This window comes from Eschrichtius robustus, chromosome X (genome assembly GCF_028021215.1).
Source record: "Eschrichtius robustus isolate mEscRob2 chromosome X, mEscRob2.pri, whole genome shotgun sequence".
Classification (NCBI taxonomy): Eukaryota; Metazoa; Chordata; class Mammalia; order Artiodactyla; family Eschrichtiidae; genus Eschrichtius; species Eschrichtius robustus.
In genome coordinates, this window is record NC_090845.1 from 29,432,736 (window position 1) to 29,450,859 (window position 18,124).

Consider the following 18,124-nt stretch of genomic DNA (forward strand, 5'->3'; position numbering starts at 1 on the left):
GTCCTAGGGTTTTCTCTCTCATCCCAATGTATGACATCCCATCCCATGACTCTAAGAACCATACATAGGTTGATGACTCCAAAACTTATAGCCCTTGGCCTGACCTCTTCCTTGAGCTTCAGATTCATACTTTTCAGCTGCACACTTAGGTATCCAATAGGCGCTTCAAACTTTACATGTTTAAACCCAGGCATTTCCAGGATTTCTATATAGAAGAGTGGCTATCTAGTTGACAAGCTTATTCTTTTGCTCAGATCATATGTTTGCCTGTTGTTGCTGGGGGTAAAGAGTGGCCGGTGGGCACTACTGAGACCAAAAGTTCTCCAAGTCTCCCCTTGGTGCTGCCAGTGGTGTCTAAGACAGATCTCTTGTTTTCCCTACCAAATTTGTTGATCTTCAGGTACCTGTTCCAGCCAAAAGCCCAGGAGACATCTGCATTGCCTTCGTTCCCTTACTCCTGACCTCCAGTGCATCAGCAAGAGCTGCTGATTGTTTCCAATATATATCCCAACCACTTCTCAAGAGCTCCACTGCTACCATTTTCCAGATCTAATCTACCACCAGTGCTTTCCACACACCTAGCTGGTCTCTCTGTTTCCACTCTGGCCCTTCCTATTTCTTCACCCCTTTTCCACATGTTCCACCAAGTATATCTGCATAGCAGTCAATTATGTCCTGCCAATCTAGTCTGGTCTCAAACTATACTATAACAAGGCACCAGTGTAAAACATAACAAAAGCAAAACACCTCCGTGAAACTTTACTTGGGACATTGAGAAAGATTACTGTTTGTGTTTCAAAAGTTTTCCTCTTTGGGGTTGCAGAAAAGTGTATTCAGGGCTTAACTTCAAGAGCCTTCTTATTTACAAATCAGATATATTTTGCTAATTTGTAATAGAATTGAAAGTAAGGTTTGGCAGTAAGTGTACTTTACATTGTGAACATTGAAACAAGCAAACAGAGCGTGTTGTCTGCCAAAATGCTTTTCGTTTTTGTTGTTACTCATGGTTGTATGATTTGAACTATCGTAGAAAGACAGTCGGAGGAAGGCCCAGGCACTACGGCACTTAAAGGATTGTCTTTCTTTGTAAAGGATGCATGAAACTTGGAAACTGGAAAAACAAATTTACTGCAATGCTCAAAGTATCAAGAATTGCCCAATCAGGGTTTATTTTAAATTAGTTTTCAAATTTAAAGATAACGGGATTAAATTATACCTTTATAGTTTATATTATACACTTAAGAGTGGCTTGTATATTTTCTGATTGGCTTATAAGCAGACGTGACACTACTGTGCTCAGGATCACTCCCCTTATTTCCCAGAATAATGAAGTTCAAAGTGCAGTGCAATTATGTAAGGGCATACATGCTATTTCATAACATCTACAGAATTTATACCTTTAGACACTTGTGCCTAAATATCATCTCATATCGATTTATTACTACATCTCTGTCTTACTTTGGTGTTTTATATCCCAAATTAAATTTCCCACAGAGTTCCTCAGGTGTATTATTAATCTATACAAGAACAATAATCTACTCACTACAGCCACCGCTATTAATAATCTTTGTAATCATTTACCATGCCTCTATTTTTAGTTTGTAATACATATATTTAGGCAAGGAGAAGCAAAAAGGAATCCTCAACTGACAGAGTACTATGAATAAATTCAGTAGGAGTTGGTATAGTCGAGCATGAAACTCTGAATAAAGTTACCAATCTTCGAGAATTATATCCAGTGATCCTAAGTACGCTTTTCTTCACTCTGCTGTTTATAAAACTTGGTGATAAAGGTTTTTGTTCACTACAGAACTAGACGTTATTTGGATAAAAATATTGCTGGTCTGGGATTCATGCTTCCCCAAGCAATACTGATTTGCTGGGGATTATTTTCCCCCACTTTTTATTCAGTGTTTGTAATTTCAAATATTTTGTTTATTTTTTCCCAGTGTTTTATTGAATTAATTCTATGTTTTTTGGGCCACAGCAACTATTGTAAAGGTATGGCTCGAATTGCCAGATGATATTATTCAGTATTCTTCTGCTTATCCCAGATCCTTCAGACACAGCCATTTTTATACATTCTATTAGACATCAGGACTTTTAGGTTTTAATTTTAAAGAAATGTTCCACAACTGAGCCTTCTGATACACCCTGAGCTATAGTTACAGTTACAGTCAGATAACTTCTCAGGAAAAATGACTTTGTAGTTTGAACATGTTTTCTCCACCCTTCTATATTAATTTTTTCCAGTTCACAACTCAAAACAAGATTAGTACGCTTTGAATCTACCAGCCGGTATAGAAAGATCAAACTTCTACCTCAACACTGCTTCCTTTCAGCTTCTACATCTTCTTCTCAAGCAATGCATTCAAGGACTTGGAATACAATTGGCAATTTTGTTGATGATGAACGAAGCTGAGCAGAGTAAGGATGACTTTTGCTACTCTGCAGTGCTTACAGTAAAAAGAAATGGCTTGGCGGATGCATATATGAAATACAAGTTAGATAAACAACTCTAAGTTCCTTGACAATAAAGTCTATTTAAAAAGATATCATGCGATGACTTCCGCCCCTACCAAAACCACCACAAACAAAACAAAACTCTATCAACATTGACGTTTATGCAATTAATCTATTTTCTATGTGCTTGATAAATGACATCTAGTATTTATCAGCAAATGGCAAGGACTGGTTGAATATAATTGAATTCCATACTTGAGGTCTTTTCTTCCCCACTGGATGCCACTATGGCTCTGCCGTAATGTCTCTCTTAGATTCTACCACCTACCTCATCCCAACCTCTTTCAAAATCTTGTACTATTAAGACATAAGCTTACATGCACTCACCAAACAACCTTAGCTCCTGAGATAGCCTGTGTGTTTTGACAGAAATAGAATTCGAAGGCATTTTCCTAAGATATCCTCACAACAGTTTTGGCAAAGGAGCTGCTAAAGGAATACATTCACTTAAAAATGCTTTCTCTAAAACAGCAACTTTTGAAGATTTTCAGTTTATAGACAGTCCAACCAGGCGTCCAACCCCATTAAGTATTTCTCTCTGCTCTCAACCAACTGAAACACAGAAAAATGAATGAACTGATGGTTGAAATTGTTTCCAAAATATAATGTAATCAACTGTAATTCCAGTTAGATTACATAGAATAAAAACATTATATGGAACACCTCTAATCTGTTATTATCTGTTCCTTTATAAGAATGCCTATTAGGATCAGAGCTAAGTTCTCAAGGACGTGTTTAATCCTCAAAATCAAACAAAACAAATTTTAAGTATTTATTCTCAATTTCTTATGTCTGAGACAATAAAGTGCTAAGAATGGTGCAAAGATGCATAATGCACACAGGTCATCAAGGAGTTTACAGCTTAACTGGGGAGACAAGTGATCTGAAAATTAACAAAAATATTTCAAGAGTTAAACAGCAAAGATGACTTAGGACTTCAAGGCTGTTACAGAGGTCCTTGTTATCTGAAAGAATGATTCTAAGGTAACTTTTTAAAAAATTAAATGTCATTTATATAATTTTCAATATAGAAATGTATAAGTGTTATATCCCTCACTAGTTTTGACCCTGACCTTTTCTTAGACCTGTGATTTCCTAGAACTGGGGACAACATGATAAGGGAAAACACATGGACCCATTCATTCTGCTTTTTCTTTCCTTTTTCTCACTGCAAAGAGAATTTTTAAATTAAAACAAATACACACTGTATAAGTATAAAGGGTTGAATTTAGAACTGGACTCACATAAATCATAGATTTTATCTTGTTCCGATCTTTACTAATGATACAAAGGATTATAGGGAAACACCAGGCACATAAAACATTCTTTGCCTGGAGGAACCTGAAATAATCAGATACACTACCCCCAAATATCCCTATTCTTTCACATTATGATATGTTCTGGTTTCTATTAACAGAAAAGTTTTCAAAACATTTATGCATAAACAGTGATATTGAAAGGAAGCCATTTTAGTCTCCAAAGGTTTCCATTTTATAATCTGTTAATGACAATAATAGGAAAATGCTCACGTGACTATGCCCTGTTTTCCATCCAGTCATAACTCATAAATCCATAAATTCCAGGTTTATTTACAATAAGTAAAGTAGCCAAACCAGGTATATCCTGCTAAAAACATTTTATAGGTAGGGACTTTCAGGTATCTTTCTGCTAGTTAAATGCCATTAACAAGATTAACAAGAAGGTCTGGGAGGTCATTAGTGTGTTTGTAAGGTGGTCTTTTGGGTTGAGGTCATTCTTTCCCCTCAACCCCCAGGGAATGAATCACAGGCCTGCTGTTAATACACTTTTCTCCTCCACCTCCCTCTCTCCCTCTCCTTCCCCCTGCCCCCTTCTCTCTCTCTCTGTATGTGTGTGTTTACACACATACATATATATGTATGTATACACACACACATACAGGCACGTATGTAAAATGTTCACAAGTTTTCTTCAAATTTTAGCTATAAAGATACTTATACCTTGAACTTTTGCTATAGCTATGCTTGGCCCCTCCTGCTCCATCTAAGAAGCATTCATTCTTCTCTATTTGATGGTTTTTTTGGCAGAAAAGTTTGTAGCACTGATATAAGTAAGAGTGAGGAAAAATAATCAATCTGGCCTTTTATTTGATAAAGCACTTAGATTCATAGATTAATTCAGGGTAACTCTATACATTCAGATAGACATTTTTCTTAATCTTCAGGAAATACAAGTTATTCTTTATCCTCAAAAACATATTAATTGCCCAAAGTGGTTTGGTGACTTTAAGTCATTACGAGAGAAAGTGTAAGAAATTCTTCTTTGCCACCACATAGTTACAATAATAAAAAAAGAGAGAGATCATTCTGCAGTAAGATGAGATTTTTCTACATGTAATACATGGGGTTACCCGATGCTCAATGTCTAGGGAAGTCATGACTTATGGCCATAGGCCATATGCGTTTGCCTTGTAAGGCTAGAACCATAGGCCTGAGATTTATGGAAAAGATGAAACTTTATTTGTTACCTGAAGGAGGGGACAGTATCAAATTCAAGGAAAAGCTCTAGTGTCGCAAAGGCTGCTGAAGAGCTGCCCTAGTCCACCTGAGTTGACCACGTCTTACCCTTCAAAAAGGCTTGGAATCGGGAGTATGAGGAGAAACACATGCTGCGGCATCTATTAGGTTACTGGTCTTGCCAAACTCTCACCTTAGCGAAGCCCTGATGGGAAGTGGCAGGATGTGACTCAGAAATCCTCTGCTTTCTCAGCTTCCACAGAGGCAGGCAAGTGCCTACATCAGGGCTGGCCAGCTTTTTGTTTCATTTTATTTTCTGTTGCCCTTTATTGCCAAAAGCAGTAAAGAGAGACTTAGGTCTCGGCAAGAGCACAGTGGCAGAAGTTGACTGGGTAGGTAAGCCGAGGGAAGAAACACCAGCAATGTGGGGAAGGACCAAGAGGATAGTGTTGGTGACTCCCAAGACAGCAGTCCCACAGCGGAGGACTGGCCACACTTGGTTACACTAAGAGCCAGTTTTCAACCAACAATACTAGGAAGTTGAAAGAGTTGGGAGCAACAGGTAAAAAGTATTACTGTTATTATTATTTGAAATCTCAATTCTCTACCCATTTATTAATTTTTGTCCTCCCAACTCTCAGTATCTCCACTACCAAATGCGCCCCTACTTGCATCCTCGAGAACCCTGTCTAAGCTGGCCCCTGCGCTCCGGGGGTAGGCAACTAACTCCCTCCCAGGTGGGGAGCTCCAAGCAACTTTGACCCACTAGAGTGTGCGTGTAGGGGGTAAGGGTAGTGATTGTGGAGGTCCTAGGGTGGGCGTGAGGTGAGCCAAAGCCAACTGAGGTCACAGGGCTGGTGGGAAAAGGCACAGAGCGGGTCACTATTACTGTGACTTGGGAAAGCCACCAGTCTCTCTGGGCCTCAGCTTTTTCTTCTTTATTAGATACTAACTGGTGGTGCTAATCCTGATAAATGGGAAGATACAGCTAGTCTTATCACTTAGCACTTAGTAGGCACACATTAAACTTTGCTTTTCATCCTGTCTAGGAGGTTATACGGACCGTAACTACGAGATACTCCCTTGGTATAAAGCACAAGACCGAGAAGAAGTGGCCAAACCAAAAGGAAACAAAACCACAACAAAAAGTGCCTTCTAAAACAACAAAGAAGCAAGTTAAAAATTACTCTTTGCACTATCTGCCTTGCAATAGCTTTGGGGACCAAGATGGATGTGGATAAGCTGAGAAAGGAAAACAGAAAAAGCAACTGAAAGTTTCAGGGGGAGCAGGGAAGCTTCTCTCTTTCATCCACCTGGGAGTTAACGATATCAAAGAAGACGTGATCATTTGCTGAATGTTGACAGTGGGCTAAGCCTCATATAGGACCTGTTCTTAGGAGCTTTACAGACTGCTGAAAGCAGAGATGGGTTTGTTTTTCTTTTTCTGTCTTGTGCAAGGATTTAAAAATTTTGCAATGTGACGGCACTGATTTATACAACGCACTCAGTTTATTGTTTAAAAGAAATTATATGTGTGTGTGTGTGCGCTAACAATCTTCCAGAAAGAAGCATCTAATTCCTTCTCCCTACCCTCTACCCTCCCCCACCCTATCCTCTGATATGAGGGGGCGGGGGGGAGACTGAACTGGGATTTGGAGTTTTCCCGCTGAGAAAGGGACATTTTCTGCAACCAGGTCAATGTTCAAAGGACTAATGCTCTAAGGAAATTATCCAAAGGGGTGAGGCAGTTCAGGGTTATTAAGTTATTTTCAAATGCTGTCTGCGTTGCTGCTGACCTTTGTGAAGGCAACAGGATGCTGCTTCCCAGGGGGGCAGGATAAGAAGCAATTAGAGGAGCCTAGGAGAGGCTCAGGAATGTTTGGGAATTTACAGATACCCCAAATTATATGGGAACTCCTAGAATGAAAATAAACTAATTTGATCAAGGACATATTTGTGTTCTAGAAAATATTCTAAACATGTAGCTAATACTGGATATATCTGTAAGAGTGTTTTCTTAAAGACCCAACACTCGGTATTTATTAGACGTCAATTAGGCTTCAGTTCAATTTCAGAGAAGAGAAGTAAAGTTAATTCATATTCCCTGTATGCCAGAAAGTAGAATGGGTGTGACGTTAAGTATTCACAGAGTCACAATATGATAAAGCTGGGTTTCAAATGAAGGTTTATCTGAGGCCACAGCCCATGTTCTTTTCTACCACATGACTATGGAAGAATGTACAATGCTTAACAAAGTTAGAAAAAGAAAATGAAGCAATAGCTGAAATAACTTACTCCTCTTTCTTGGGGAAGCAGACCTAAATATATTTTATGAACACTATCACATTCCAAAAAGTGCCACGAATGAGGCAGAGGGAATACTATACATGCATAATATATCGGAATTTTTGGCATGTACACATTATAGTTTAGCTGCAGCATATATGTGTATATGTACATATGCTGCCACCTTTAAGCATTACATATAACAGAGAATGTTATAAAAATTTTTCTGTAAAATAAAAACTTATCAATATCATTCTCTTAAGACTCAGTGGCTACTATGTCCCAGCCCCAAAAGTAAATCCTGTATACAAATGCTTAGTGAAACACAGTGGTTGATCAATTTAAAGCTCTACTGACCACTGCAAAGTCAGAAGAAGTATCATGAGTGGCATTTAGGAAAAACAAAAAGACCCCAGTTCTACTGAAACAAAGAAAGCCAGAGCTCAGAATGATCTCAGGCATTATCTAGTTCTACTTCCTTACTGTTGGTGGGAAAACTCAGTCCCAGGTGGGCTGAGTTATACTCCAAATCATATTGTTAGATAAAGACAGAACAGAATCTAGACCTCAGGATGTGGTATGTAACAGTCAGACACTCAGGCTAAGGATGGTCTCCTAGGCACCAAGTATAGGAGACATGAGAAACTCTGTAAAAGACTAAGCATACTTTCTAATATTAAAGTTGATATCTACAGGATATAAGAGACACACTTGGGTGGTAGATCTAAATGGACACACAAACACTTGAAGATTTTTTGAAAGTAAAAGGAGTCAGGAAACTGTAAAGCATGTGGAATTGCTAGTAGGTGTTCATTCACTCATTCAAATATCTACTGAGCACATGCTATCTGTGAAGTACTATGCTAGAAAAAGAGATACAGCAGCTATCCTCATGAAGTCCATTATTTCAGTCAAGGTTGTATGCACCAGTTTATGAAACTATAAAGAAGGCTGTGAGATTTTTTTGTGAACTTTATGAGACACAGAAGATACCAACATCCATGTCTACCAACAAGGTCTACAAAACCGAAGGCCAGAGTCAGCACCCCGTATAACACTATGGCCTCTCCCTCACTCTCTTTCGGTTAATATCTTAAACTGAGTTGTTTTCATGATTATATCATCAATTATGCGTTACTGACCATTCCTTCATTGTGGTTCCAGAGCTTAATGAGACTCAGCTAATGTGACCTTTGGAACCATCAAACTGTGGAAGAGAAAGCACAGCAGAGAAGACTGACCTCTGGGTTATCTTTGTGTACAAAGCCTTTTGAAAAGTCAGAGCACCAGGCTTCTGGCAGCGATTTCACAAATTTAATTACCCAGAGATACTCACCAGTATCCTCAAAGACTGACAGCTGAAATTAGACAGCTGATTCTCTATTACATCCGCTTCCTATTATCAATGGTGCTAAACAGTTAAGCAAAAAGTTTAATATTATTTGTCCTTCCCATCTTGATAAGATTGATGATGCAATAAGAATCCTCAAGGACGATATGAAGATTCACTTTCATTCCTCTGGAAAACTGTTATGAATAATTTCTGTTTCAAAGTCAACATTCATAAAATCAGGGAATGTCGGGACTGGAAATAACCTGTGATATCATGTGATTCAGCCCCCTTGGATGACAGATGGAGAAACTGAGGCTCATAGAATATAAGTGATTCACCTTTGGTCAAATAGCTAGTTAACAGCAAAGTTGGAACCAGACTTCAAGTCTTCTGTTGCTTGGTCAATTTACTACTTCTGCTATTTCATGTGGTCTTATCAGCTGCTAAAAGGTATATTTTTATTTTTATTTTTATTTTTTTATGGAAGCATCTGGGATTATGGATGTGAAATGATAACGTAAAACCCACAGTCCAGGCTCCCCTAGTGAACGCTAATTTTTTTTTAACATCTTTATTGGAGTATAATTGCTTTACAATGGTGTGTTAGTTTCTGCTTTATAACAAAGTGAATCAGCTATATGTATACATATATCCCCATATCCCCTCCCTTTTGTGCCTCCCTCCCACCCTTCCTATCCCAACCCTCTAGGTGGTCACAAAGCACCAGCTGATCTCCCTGTGCTATGCGGCTGCTTCCCACTAGCTATCTATTTTACATTTGGTAGTGTATATATGTCCATGTCACTCTCTCACTTCGCCCCAGCCTACCCTTCCCCCTCCCCGTGTCCTTAAGTCCATTTAAAAGGTATATTTTTAAGGAAAATATACATGTGAAGGATCTTACCAGAAACAGCACAAAATTATATTCTGAGAAAAACTAAGAAAACCTCTGCCAATCTCAACCAATGTTCAACTGAATGTCAGAAGACTAGAATCATTCCTAGAACAGTGAGGTATCAGGAATGAGACATGGGGGAGTGTCTTCTGAGCTGGATATCATAATCCGGTGTTCTTTATAATAAGAGCCCACCTCATTCTCAGAAGATGTTTCCACTGCAAACTAGCCAACACAGATATTTAGCACATTGATTTGCCGTTAAAGCTGAGACATAGCTAACTACTGCTTCCTCTCTATATAAATATAGGTACAGAAATAGTAGTCAATAATTCAGAGGAACAAATAAACTAATCTAAATCTTGAATCAGAACAACTCCTGGCACAAATAACAGGGAGCTGGAGCAAGAATGAGGGCAAGATACGCTTTAAATATGGGAGGGATTTGGAATCTGAAGAACTGTCCAGAAAATAGAAATAGAGGCAATATGGTATGGAAGGAGGTGGTGTCAAAACTCAGATGCTGGGACTTCCCTGGTGGCGCATCTGCCTGCCAAGGCAGGGGACACAGGTTCGAGCCCTGGTCCAGGAAGACCCCATATGCCACGGAGCAACATAAGCCCGTGCGCCACAACTACTGAGCCTGCGCTCTAGAGCCCGCGAGCCACAACTACTGAGCCCACGTGCCACAACTGCTGAAGCCCGAGCACCTAGAGCCCATGCTCCGCAACAAGAGAAGCCACCGCAATGAGAAGCCCCCGTTCACCCCAACTAGAGAAAGCCCACACACAGCAACAAAGACCCAATGCAGCCAAAGACAAACAAAGAAACAAAACACTCAGATGCTACTGGAGCTAGAGAGCAAGGGTACTCAAACTCAGAGCAAGATTCATCACTTTAACCGTGAATAGACCAACAGGATACAAGAAGACACAAACACCAAAAGGTAAGTGTAGGTGGATAGCCATAATTTCATGCAGAGAGTCAAATACTTGTACCAGTAGAGCCAGAGGAGGGATGGTAGTCATAAGAATATGGGAGAGTCAGAATTCCAACCAGCAGATTTGGCAGCAGACGCAGAAATAGTAATAAGAAATGTCGACTGAAGCGACAGTCAGCTTCAGCCAGGGAGGTTTTATTATATACCTCATTTTGCTAAGCAGAAACTACCAGAAAGTTGCGAGCAAATCAGATATAACAGGTGGCTGTAGAAACATGCCTGGGATTGAGAATGGAGAGAAGGGTAGGTCAAGGTCACTAGACAGCTACAGCAATGTGTACAACAATCAAAATAACCAGCAGGAAAAGACAGACACTTCTTTAGACATGAGTTGTTTCTTGAGCATTGCATGTAAAAAAGAGCTGAAGAGTTAGCATGTTCCCCAGAACCCCATTTTTCACTCTTTTGTGAAGTACTTCAGAAATATTTAGAAAGGCAACCTGAAGAAATGCATTGCTGGTGACTGAGTCAGCAGGTTTACTCCCAAGTTTCATTAGTGAATGCCTCCCAATATTTAGCAACTGCAGCGTCTTTGAAGGAGGAAAGGACCAGCTTGCCTAAAAATCAAATCCTTCCTAAGAGTCAGCTGGCAGAAATATAAGGTCAAACACTTGATCTGGTATTACAGAAAAGTAGCCACAAACCAACCTTCAGCTAGAACTAATATATGTAGAACAGGTTATGACCTCAATTAGTTTCTCCATTTCTGCACCAATGGGAGACAGTGAATAGCATTTACTTTCTTCATGACTGAGTGGAGACTAGAGACGATGCTAACAAATTTAATAACCAATATTTGGGCCATTCCAGTCACGACATCCCAAGGAAGATACAACAGAGCTGGAAAAGATCCAGGGAAAAACAACTAAGATGATCAAGGGGAATGCTTACCTTTCATTCAAGGACAGACTAAAAACCGAAAACGGATTAGAATTTCTCAGACTGGGATGATGAAAATGAAAAGGAGTTAGTGAGGGGATGTGAGATTAAAGTCGACTCTGGGTGAATATAATTGTATTCAGTGAATTTCATAGCACTTAATTGGGGCTGTCCCTTGAGGTTAAAGGATGTAGATTAAAGAGAAACTGAAATATATCTTTATTTGTTTATAGAGAAATCAGTAAGTTTATAGAACTTATTATTGCTAAAACAAGACTGAAGTGGAGAATGGGGAAAGTTTAAGAAACCATTGGATATACTCAATGCCAATTGATTTAACAGTGCATTACTAAGAAATGGTCATGATGCATCCTAATTTTTTTGAAATGAAAATTACTAGGTTGACTGACAACACAGCCATTGGTGTCTACATCTGGGACAGAGTTCTGGGCTAGCTGCCCTGTTGGTCTGACCCAGGGTGCTATTTCTTATGCTCTTATTATGTCATCTATGCAAAAACCATACTGCATGCAAGTTTGGGATTCCTAAATTCTTTTGACAGTCCAGAACACAGAAGAATAATTTTCTAACTCATTAAGAAAGCAAGAGAGTCCCAGCTCTTGGCTCCGCTTGGTTTACCCATATGGGAGTATGCAACGTAAAAAGGTGAAAGAAATTCTAACAGAATGCAGCAGCTGGTTAAAGGCTATTATACTGAAAATTTCATGAGTTTGACAGTAGGCCAAAAGACTACAAAATGGCAGAGAATGGAAAAGGCAGTTGTAACAGGTTGAACATTGTTGGTGATTATTTTTTTCAGTGGCAATGAAAGCTGTAACCAAATAACCTGAAAGAGATGCTGGCAGTGGTAGGAAAGCCCCAAGGGAGAGGGAATATGAAGACTGTAACAATGATGTATGCTATGGACTAATAAACTAGACAAACATGTAGTTTGAAGTTTCTTAGCATCATATGAAAAGCTGGTGTCACGATGCAGGCATAACCACTATCTGATTTGCAATCTAGAGCAGAAGACGTCGTTAATGACTTAAAACCTCAAGGATGAATGCACGACTCAACAACTAACTGGAACTGTGCTATTAGTGTAGAAACCTCTTGTTATTTAGATGATCAGTTTATCTCAGCATTAAAAAGGAAACATTATAAAGTATTAAAAAATATCCAGAGAAAACACTTGCCTTTGCAGCTGGAAATGTGTGGTTAAAAACTCTTGAATGGAAGTCAGGACAAATAAGAAAGAGGACGAATGGGGACTGGTTGAAATAACGTCATTATCAACTTACTATTATTGTTATTTGTGGCCCAATAAGGCATCTCAAATTACGAATGGCATCTGCAAGTGCATGAAGTCCACTGGACCTTGTACATCAAAGTCATTTAGTGTAAACAGAATATTTTAGACAACAGTAATGTGTAATAATAAATCACAAAGGACATTAATAATCTGTTTACTGAAAATGTAAATTTCTTGAACATGTGTTCTCCCTATATTATGGCTTAACATTTTAGGGGTATATTTGAGAAACTGTACAATCTCTAATTTCAAGTAGATTATAATCGTACAGAGAATTGATCTCCGTAAAGTTTCAGGGACATCTTTGAGAAATTAGGTAATCCCTCATTCCAAGGAACTGATCACTACAGAGGCTTTTAAGGTCTCCATACTCACCTTTCTACTAATTTTCCTGTCTACTGTTCTCTGTTTCTTACCATTAAACTAGGAAGAATAATAGTCCTAAATTAAACACCAAGATTTAAGCTCTTTAAACGGGTATCTGGAGAAACTGGAGTGGGTTGAGAGGGCATATCTGAAGCTAATTCACAGTGGAAAAATGGAATTCCTATGTTTATTTTTAAACTGAGAATTTATATTGTGTTAATAATGAAAATAAAGAATTTTTTAAATAAAGATAAACTTCTTGAAAAAGAAAGCTGAGATCTTAAAGTTTTTGAATTTGGACAAGACCATGGAATGAGCCACACTCATTGATTCCTACAGCTACAAAGGAACTTAGATATCATCTAGTCCAACTCCTTATTTTATAAATAAGAAACCAAGGTTTGTACAGCTTAAGTGCCTTGCCCAAGGCCATACAATCAACTAATCACAGAGCCCCCGAAGTCAAGGTTTCTTATTCCCAGATCTGTGCCCCTACCAAAACTGCCACCATGATCTTCAAGTTGGTGAAAGAGCACTGGACAAATAGGAGGACAAATAGAGAGTATCTGTTCTCTGATCCCATCAAGGAGCAGTAAGAAACTAGTATACAGGGAGGAATTACAGCTTTTCTGGAATTTGTCTTCTTTTTATTTTTTGGACCGAATTCATTTTCACTGCTTCACAGAACTGTACTGGGATCTTTTGTAGTAGGTGTAACATCAGGGAGAAGGTACATATTTAGGGAAAGGACAGTGGGACTAGGGGGGCACTCTAGGAATCCCGTGTGAGACACTTAATGAGCCCTAAACAGGTAATAATTTGGAGAATGATGGCTTAAAGATGTCTTGGATTCTCAGGTGATCCTAAAATCTTGGCTACAAAAGGAGTCATTCTTTTAGCTCATAAAGGAATTGGATAAAGTGAGAGTTTTATAAATGGGTTGAAAGAGTAGCAGGTCTCTGACATCTTAGTCAGAAATGGAAATTTGTAATGACGAAGACACTGATATAGAAGATGACTGGGAAGAATTTGAACAAAATGGTTCCACGAAATATATAGCGGATGTAAAGCAATATAGTGCATGTCCAAATCAATATATTATTTAAGAAAATGGGTGATTTTAAATAGGTATTAAAACACGTACTTTAGAGTGACTAAATAACTATATACAACAAAAATAATAAGATAAAATTAAAAATAAGAAAACTAAAAAGCAGGATCAAAACATTGAAGGAGAATTTTTAAAGTTAAGAGATACCTTGTCTGTATAATTTAATAAGACACATTTTCCTAAAGGATGTATCTCTCCTTGAAGAGCCAAAAAAGTTCCCTCACCCCCATTCTTCTGAGTTAACAAAATTGAGGCATAAAATCAAATTTCTTGAGAACTGTAGTAATGAAGATCTAGGAATGCTGTTATTGCTTTAGAACTGAATTACAAAGAATTGATGGGCAGTGGAAGAATAAAAACAGACTTGATAAATGGAAAAACATTTAACATTTTTAGTCAGACTATGGCAGAAGCAAGTTCGAAGACTTAAGTTGGTACTGAAGACTATTTCATGAATCCAATTAATTTCAATTGTTGTTGAGGTGGACGATAGAAACTTAAATTTAAGCTGGACTCAATTATACAACTGATGAGAAACTGTTAAGGTATCATAGTAACTCAACATCCTCTCTCCTCTTTCTTCCATGGTGACCCAATGTATCATAATTTGTACTTCATGCAGCATCTTGCAGAAGGTGCTTCGAAGAACTATATTCCTTTGACTGACACAAATGACCCCTGGAAACAGTATCATTTCTGTTGTTGCTATGTGAAAAATGCTGAGTGCTACGTATCAAGAATGAACACGTCAGCTCCACAAATCCAGAACTGCTACCGACTGCCTTTTGGGTACATCAAGTATTTATTCACCTAAAACAGTTTGGGTACAGATAGCTGCAGACATCTTCCATCTTTGTCTAAAGAAGAAGTGTGGGAAAACTCCTAAATAAATAAAATTGTTCTTGTAAATAGTCATTGCCACTATCCATAATATTATCAGCAGCTTTTCGTTCTATTATGAAAAATCCACACCACCTCCAATCACAAAACACAGCGTATATGCTGCCTTAAATGGATTTTTCCTAAAGGCGACTCCCTGTAGCATCAGCAGGTTTTCAGTGGTAATCTTAGCATGAGTTACCTATCCCAGCTTCCTCGGGGAAGAAAGAACTAGGTATTGTAGGCCAGGCTAACGTCGAGTTTTAAAAATAAATTCATCTGTGAATATACATATTAGCCACAATAAATGCTTTTTTAAGAACATGATGCTTTCAACTTACTTGATATAGTAGGGCACTTTGTTTGGTGAGATGGCTCTCTCCCAGGGACCCTGGACAGAAGCTGAAAAAGGGGGGGGGGGGGAAAGGCAAGAGGTCAAGTTCACGCAAACAAGAAAGACAACATTAATCTCCAGAATTACAATTTTACACTGATATTGGTCTGTTTGTTCAGTTGCCCATGAAGACAGGACGGATTAACCTGCTGTTCTAATCCTAATCTAAGTAAAACTGAACTCATTCAGGCACAAAGATAAATGCAAAGAAAAAAAAAATTCCACTGCTAAACCTACAGAGCAGGTAAGAAACTGAAAGAGTAAACTGACGGGTTTTCTCTTATGTGTCTCCATTGGGTGCTTTTCTTATAATACTTCCTGTTGCTGTTTCTCAATATCTTTTACTATTTGATTGACTGGGTTTTATTAGTTTAGCAGCTGAAACATCCCTCTGTGATATATTTACATCCTAAGTTATTGAAGCTAAAGTACTCCACTTATCACTCTGATATGCTTGTTTTTCTCTTTATTTGGTTTAAACAGAATCCAATTTCATTTACCGATTACATGTTTAATTGGTGCCTCAAAAATGTCAGCTGACCAGCATGATCTTATTAGAAAAGATAACCAAAAGTGAGAGAATGGCACCCGATACTAGAGTGTAATAAAACTTTGGTGATGAGTGATGAATCCTATAGGTGAAATTAAATTTCCCATACTGGGACTTTGTTTTATAACGACTTTATTGTGTATCAGTCAAATCAGTCATCTTTAAACTGTGTTTTAAATGCTTAAGCTGTAGGGGTTTTTTTCTTTCCCAGAGTTGAAATATTTTTTATATACGGTTTAATACGATGGCGTTTTTTGTTTCTTTAAGACAAAATAATCATGTTAGTGGACACTATACCATTTCCTTAATAATAAAATCTTCCCCCTGAACAGAGTTTTAAGAAACTGGAGTTTTTGAGACATAGAATAGCATCAAGAATATAAATATAAGAAGCATTCTTATTAACAGCTAGCAGTTTTATGTGTATGTCCCTTCTTTCCTGAATTTTCATCCTGCTTATAATTTGAAACACAGCTGATGTTGACCATTGTTTCCTCCTATGAAAAGCTCCCTTCTAAATTAGTTTCACAGTAAATTCACTCCACAGTGTATTGAGATGTAAGAAAACATCAAAGCTAATATATCCTTGACTACACTGCATAATGTGAAAGAAAAGCTTCTAATAAAACTCTGCCCACTGCCAGACAATTTAAGGGTAATGAAACTATAGATTCTTTGTTTTATATAGAGTAATAGAGGGATCGAATCACCCAACCTTCAACCAGACATGCTGCTTTGTACCTTGGCGATATGTCATTTAAAAGATATAGGACATGAATTTGTATTTAGCTACCTAATTGCACCTTTTCATTTTGGCAGATGGATTTTTAATATGGAGAAAAAAGACATTTATCTGCTGTTTCGAAGTAGTCCCTTGCCTTCAAACTCTCTGTCCTTCTTTTTCTATTCTGTCTCCTTTGCCTTTGTCATTCTCTGCCCAACTCTCCTCTTGTCTGTTTTTCTTCTCTAGGACACAGCTCTCTAGACCAGATTAGTTCACAGAGTAATAAGAGCTGATTTGGGGACTTAGGCTGAACTCTCTGAACTGCCTGGCAGAGTCTGATGTTATGGAAACCTAAAAACCCAAGCCCTCTGTAGCATGAAACATGGTGGAGAGCCAGAAATCATAGCTCCTGGTTGCTCAGCGTGCCCTCTTCCTAAAATCATGGCATCACAGAAGGAAGAAGAGAACTCCAGAGAGCATTTGGTCCAGCTCTCATTGGCTGTATTGCCAAGTCTATGAATGTCTAAACTGAGAAAGAATGCTTATCCTTTTCTTAAAGGTCACTATGGGCTGAGCCCCACCATTTCTCTCATTATCCTTCTCCAGTTCCTTATCATTCTAATGGTCCAGAAAGCCTTTCTGATTTGGAGGATGCTGAGTACGTCCTCTGGTAGCAGAAGAGTCTGTTTGCATTTCCTATATTACTCCTAGGCGTCTCTCAGAGAGAACTGGTCTACTGGCTGCCGGGTTGGCCCAGGGGGGTGGGGGGTGGGGGCTCCGGCTGAGTGAAACAACCTTCAAGCAGAAAATCTAGCAAGGAATAGAAGAAAAGTGACGATGCCACGCTGAGCTCATGGCCAGACCTGTAGGTATCTATAGTTGACTTTGCATTGCTAAACATTAAAAGGAAAAAAAAATTCCCCCCAAAATGCCAGAGAAGTAGTCAGAATATGCTTGAACTAAAGAGCTGAATGGATTTAATTTTAAAAATTCCAAAAAATAAGTTCCAGATCCATATGAAATTTTAAGCTTTTGTAACTGGAGTTCTTGTTAATTTTTATAGAGTATATAAATTGTATATGAAAATTGTTAATTTTTTACTTTCTAAAATAAAAGCCTTCTGCCTTTATGTGTAGCTATTAAACAGATCCGATGGTGAGATTCAGTGAAATTTTTGTGCTGAAAGATGTTTTTCCCCCTTTGATTCACAGTTTATAAATGCACCTAAGCAACTGCTTTGCAGTCATCATTTGAAGGTCTGAAATTTTACACTAAAAAATGTCCTTGAAGCAATAAAAAAAGAAAAATAACCACAGCCTTCCCCCAATCCTCCCCTGCTCCATCACTACCACAGACACACACTGGAGCTACTTG

At 38.4% G+C, this 18,124-nt stretch overlaps 1 protein-coding gene across 4 annotated transcripts in view; it reads right to left on the bottom strand.

Annotated features, from left to right (window-relative positions):
- The window catches only part of DMD (dystrophin), a 1,739,631-nt gene that overhangs the window by 219,671 nt on the left and 1,501,836 nt on the right, over nucleotides 1-18,124 (bottom strand). For all 4 annotated transcript variants that reach the window (XM_068533306.1, XM_068533307.1, XM_068533305.1 and 1 more), the window contains one exon: nucleotides 15,424-15,484. In XM_068533306.1, the coding sequence (XP_068389407.1) occupies nucleotides 15,424-15,484 (61 nt within the window). The remainder of the gene's footprint in view (nucleotides 1-15,423; nucleotides 15,485-18,124) is intronic.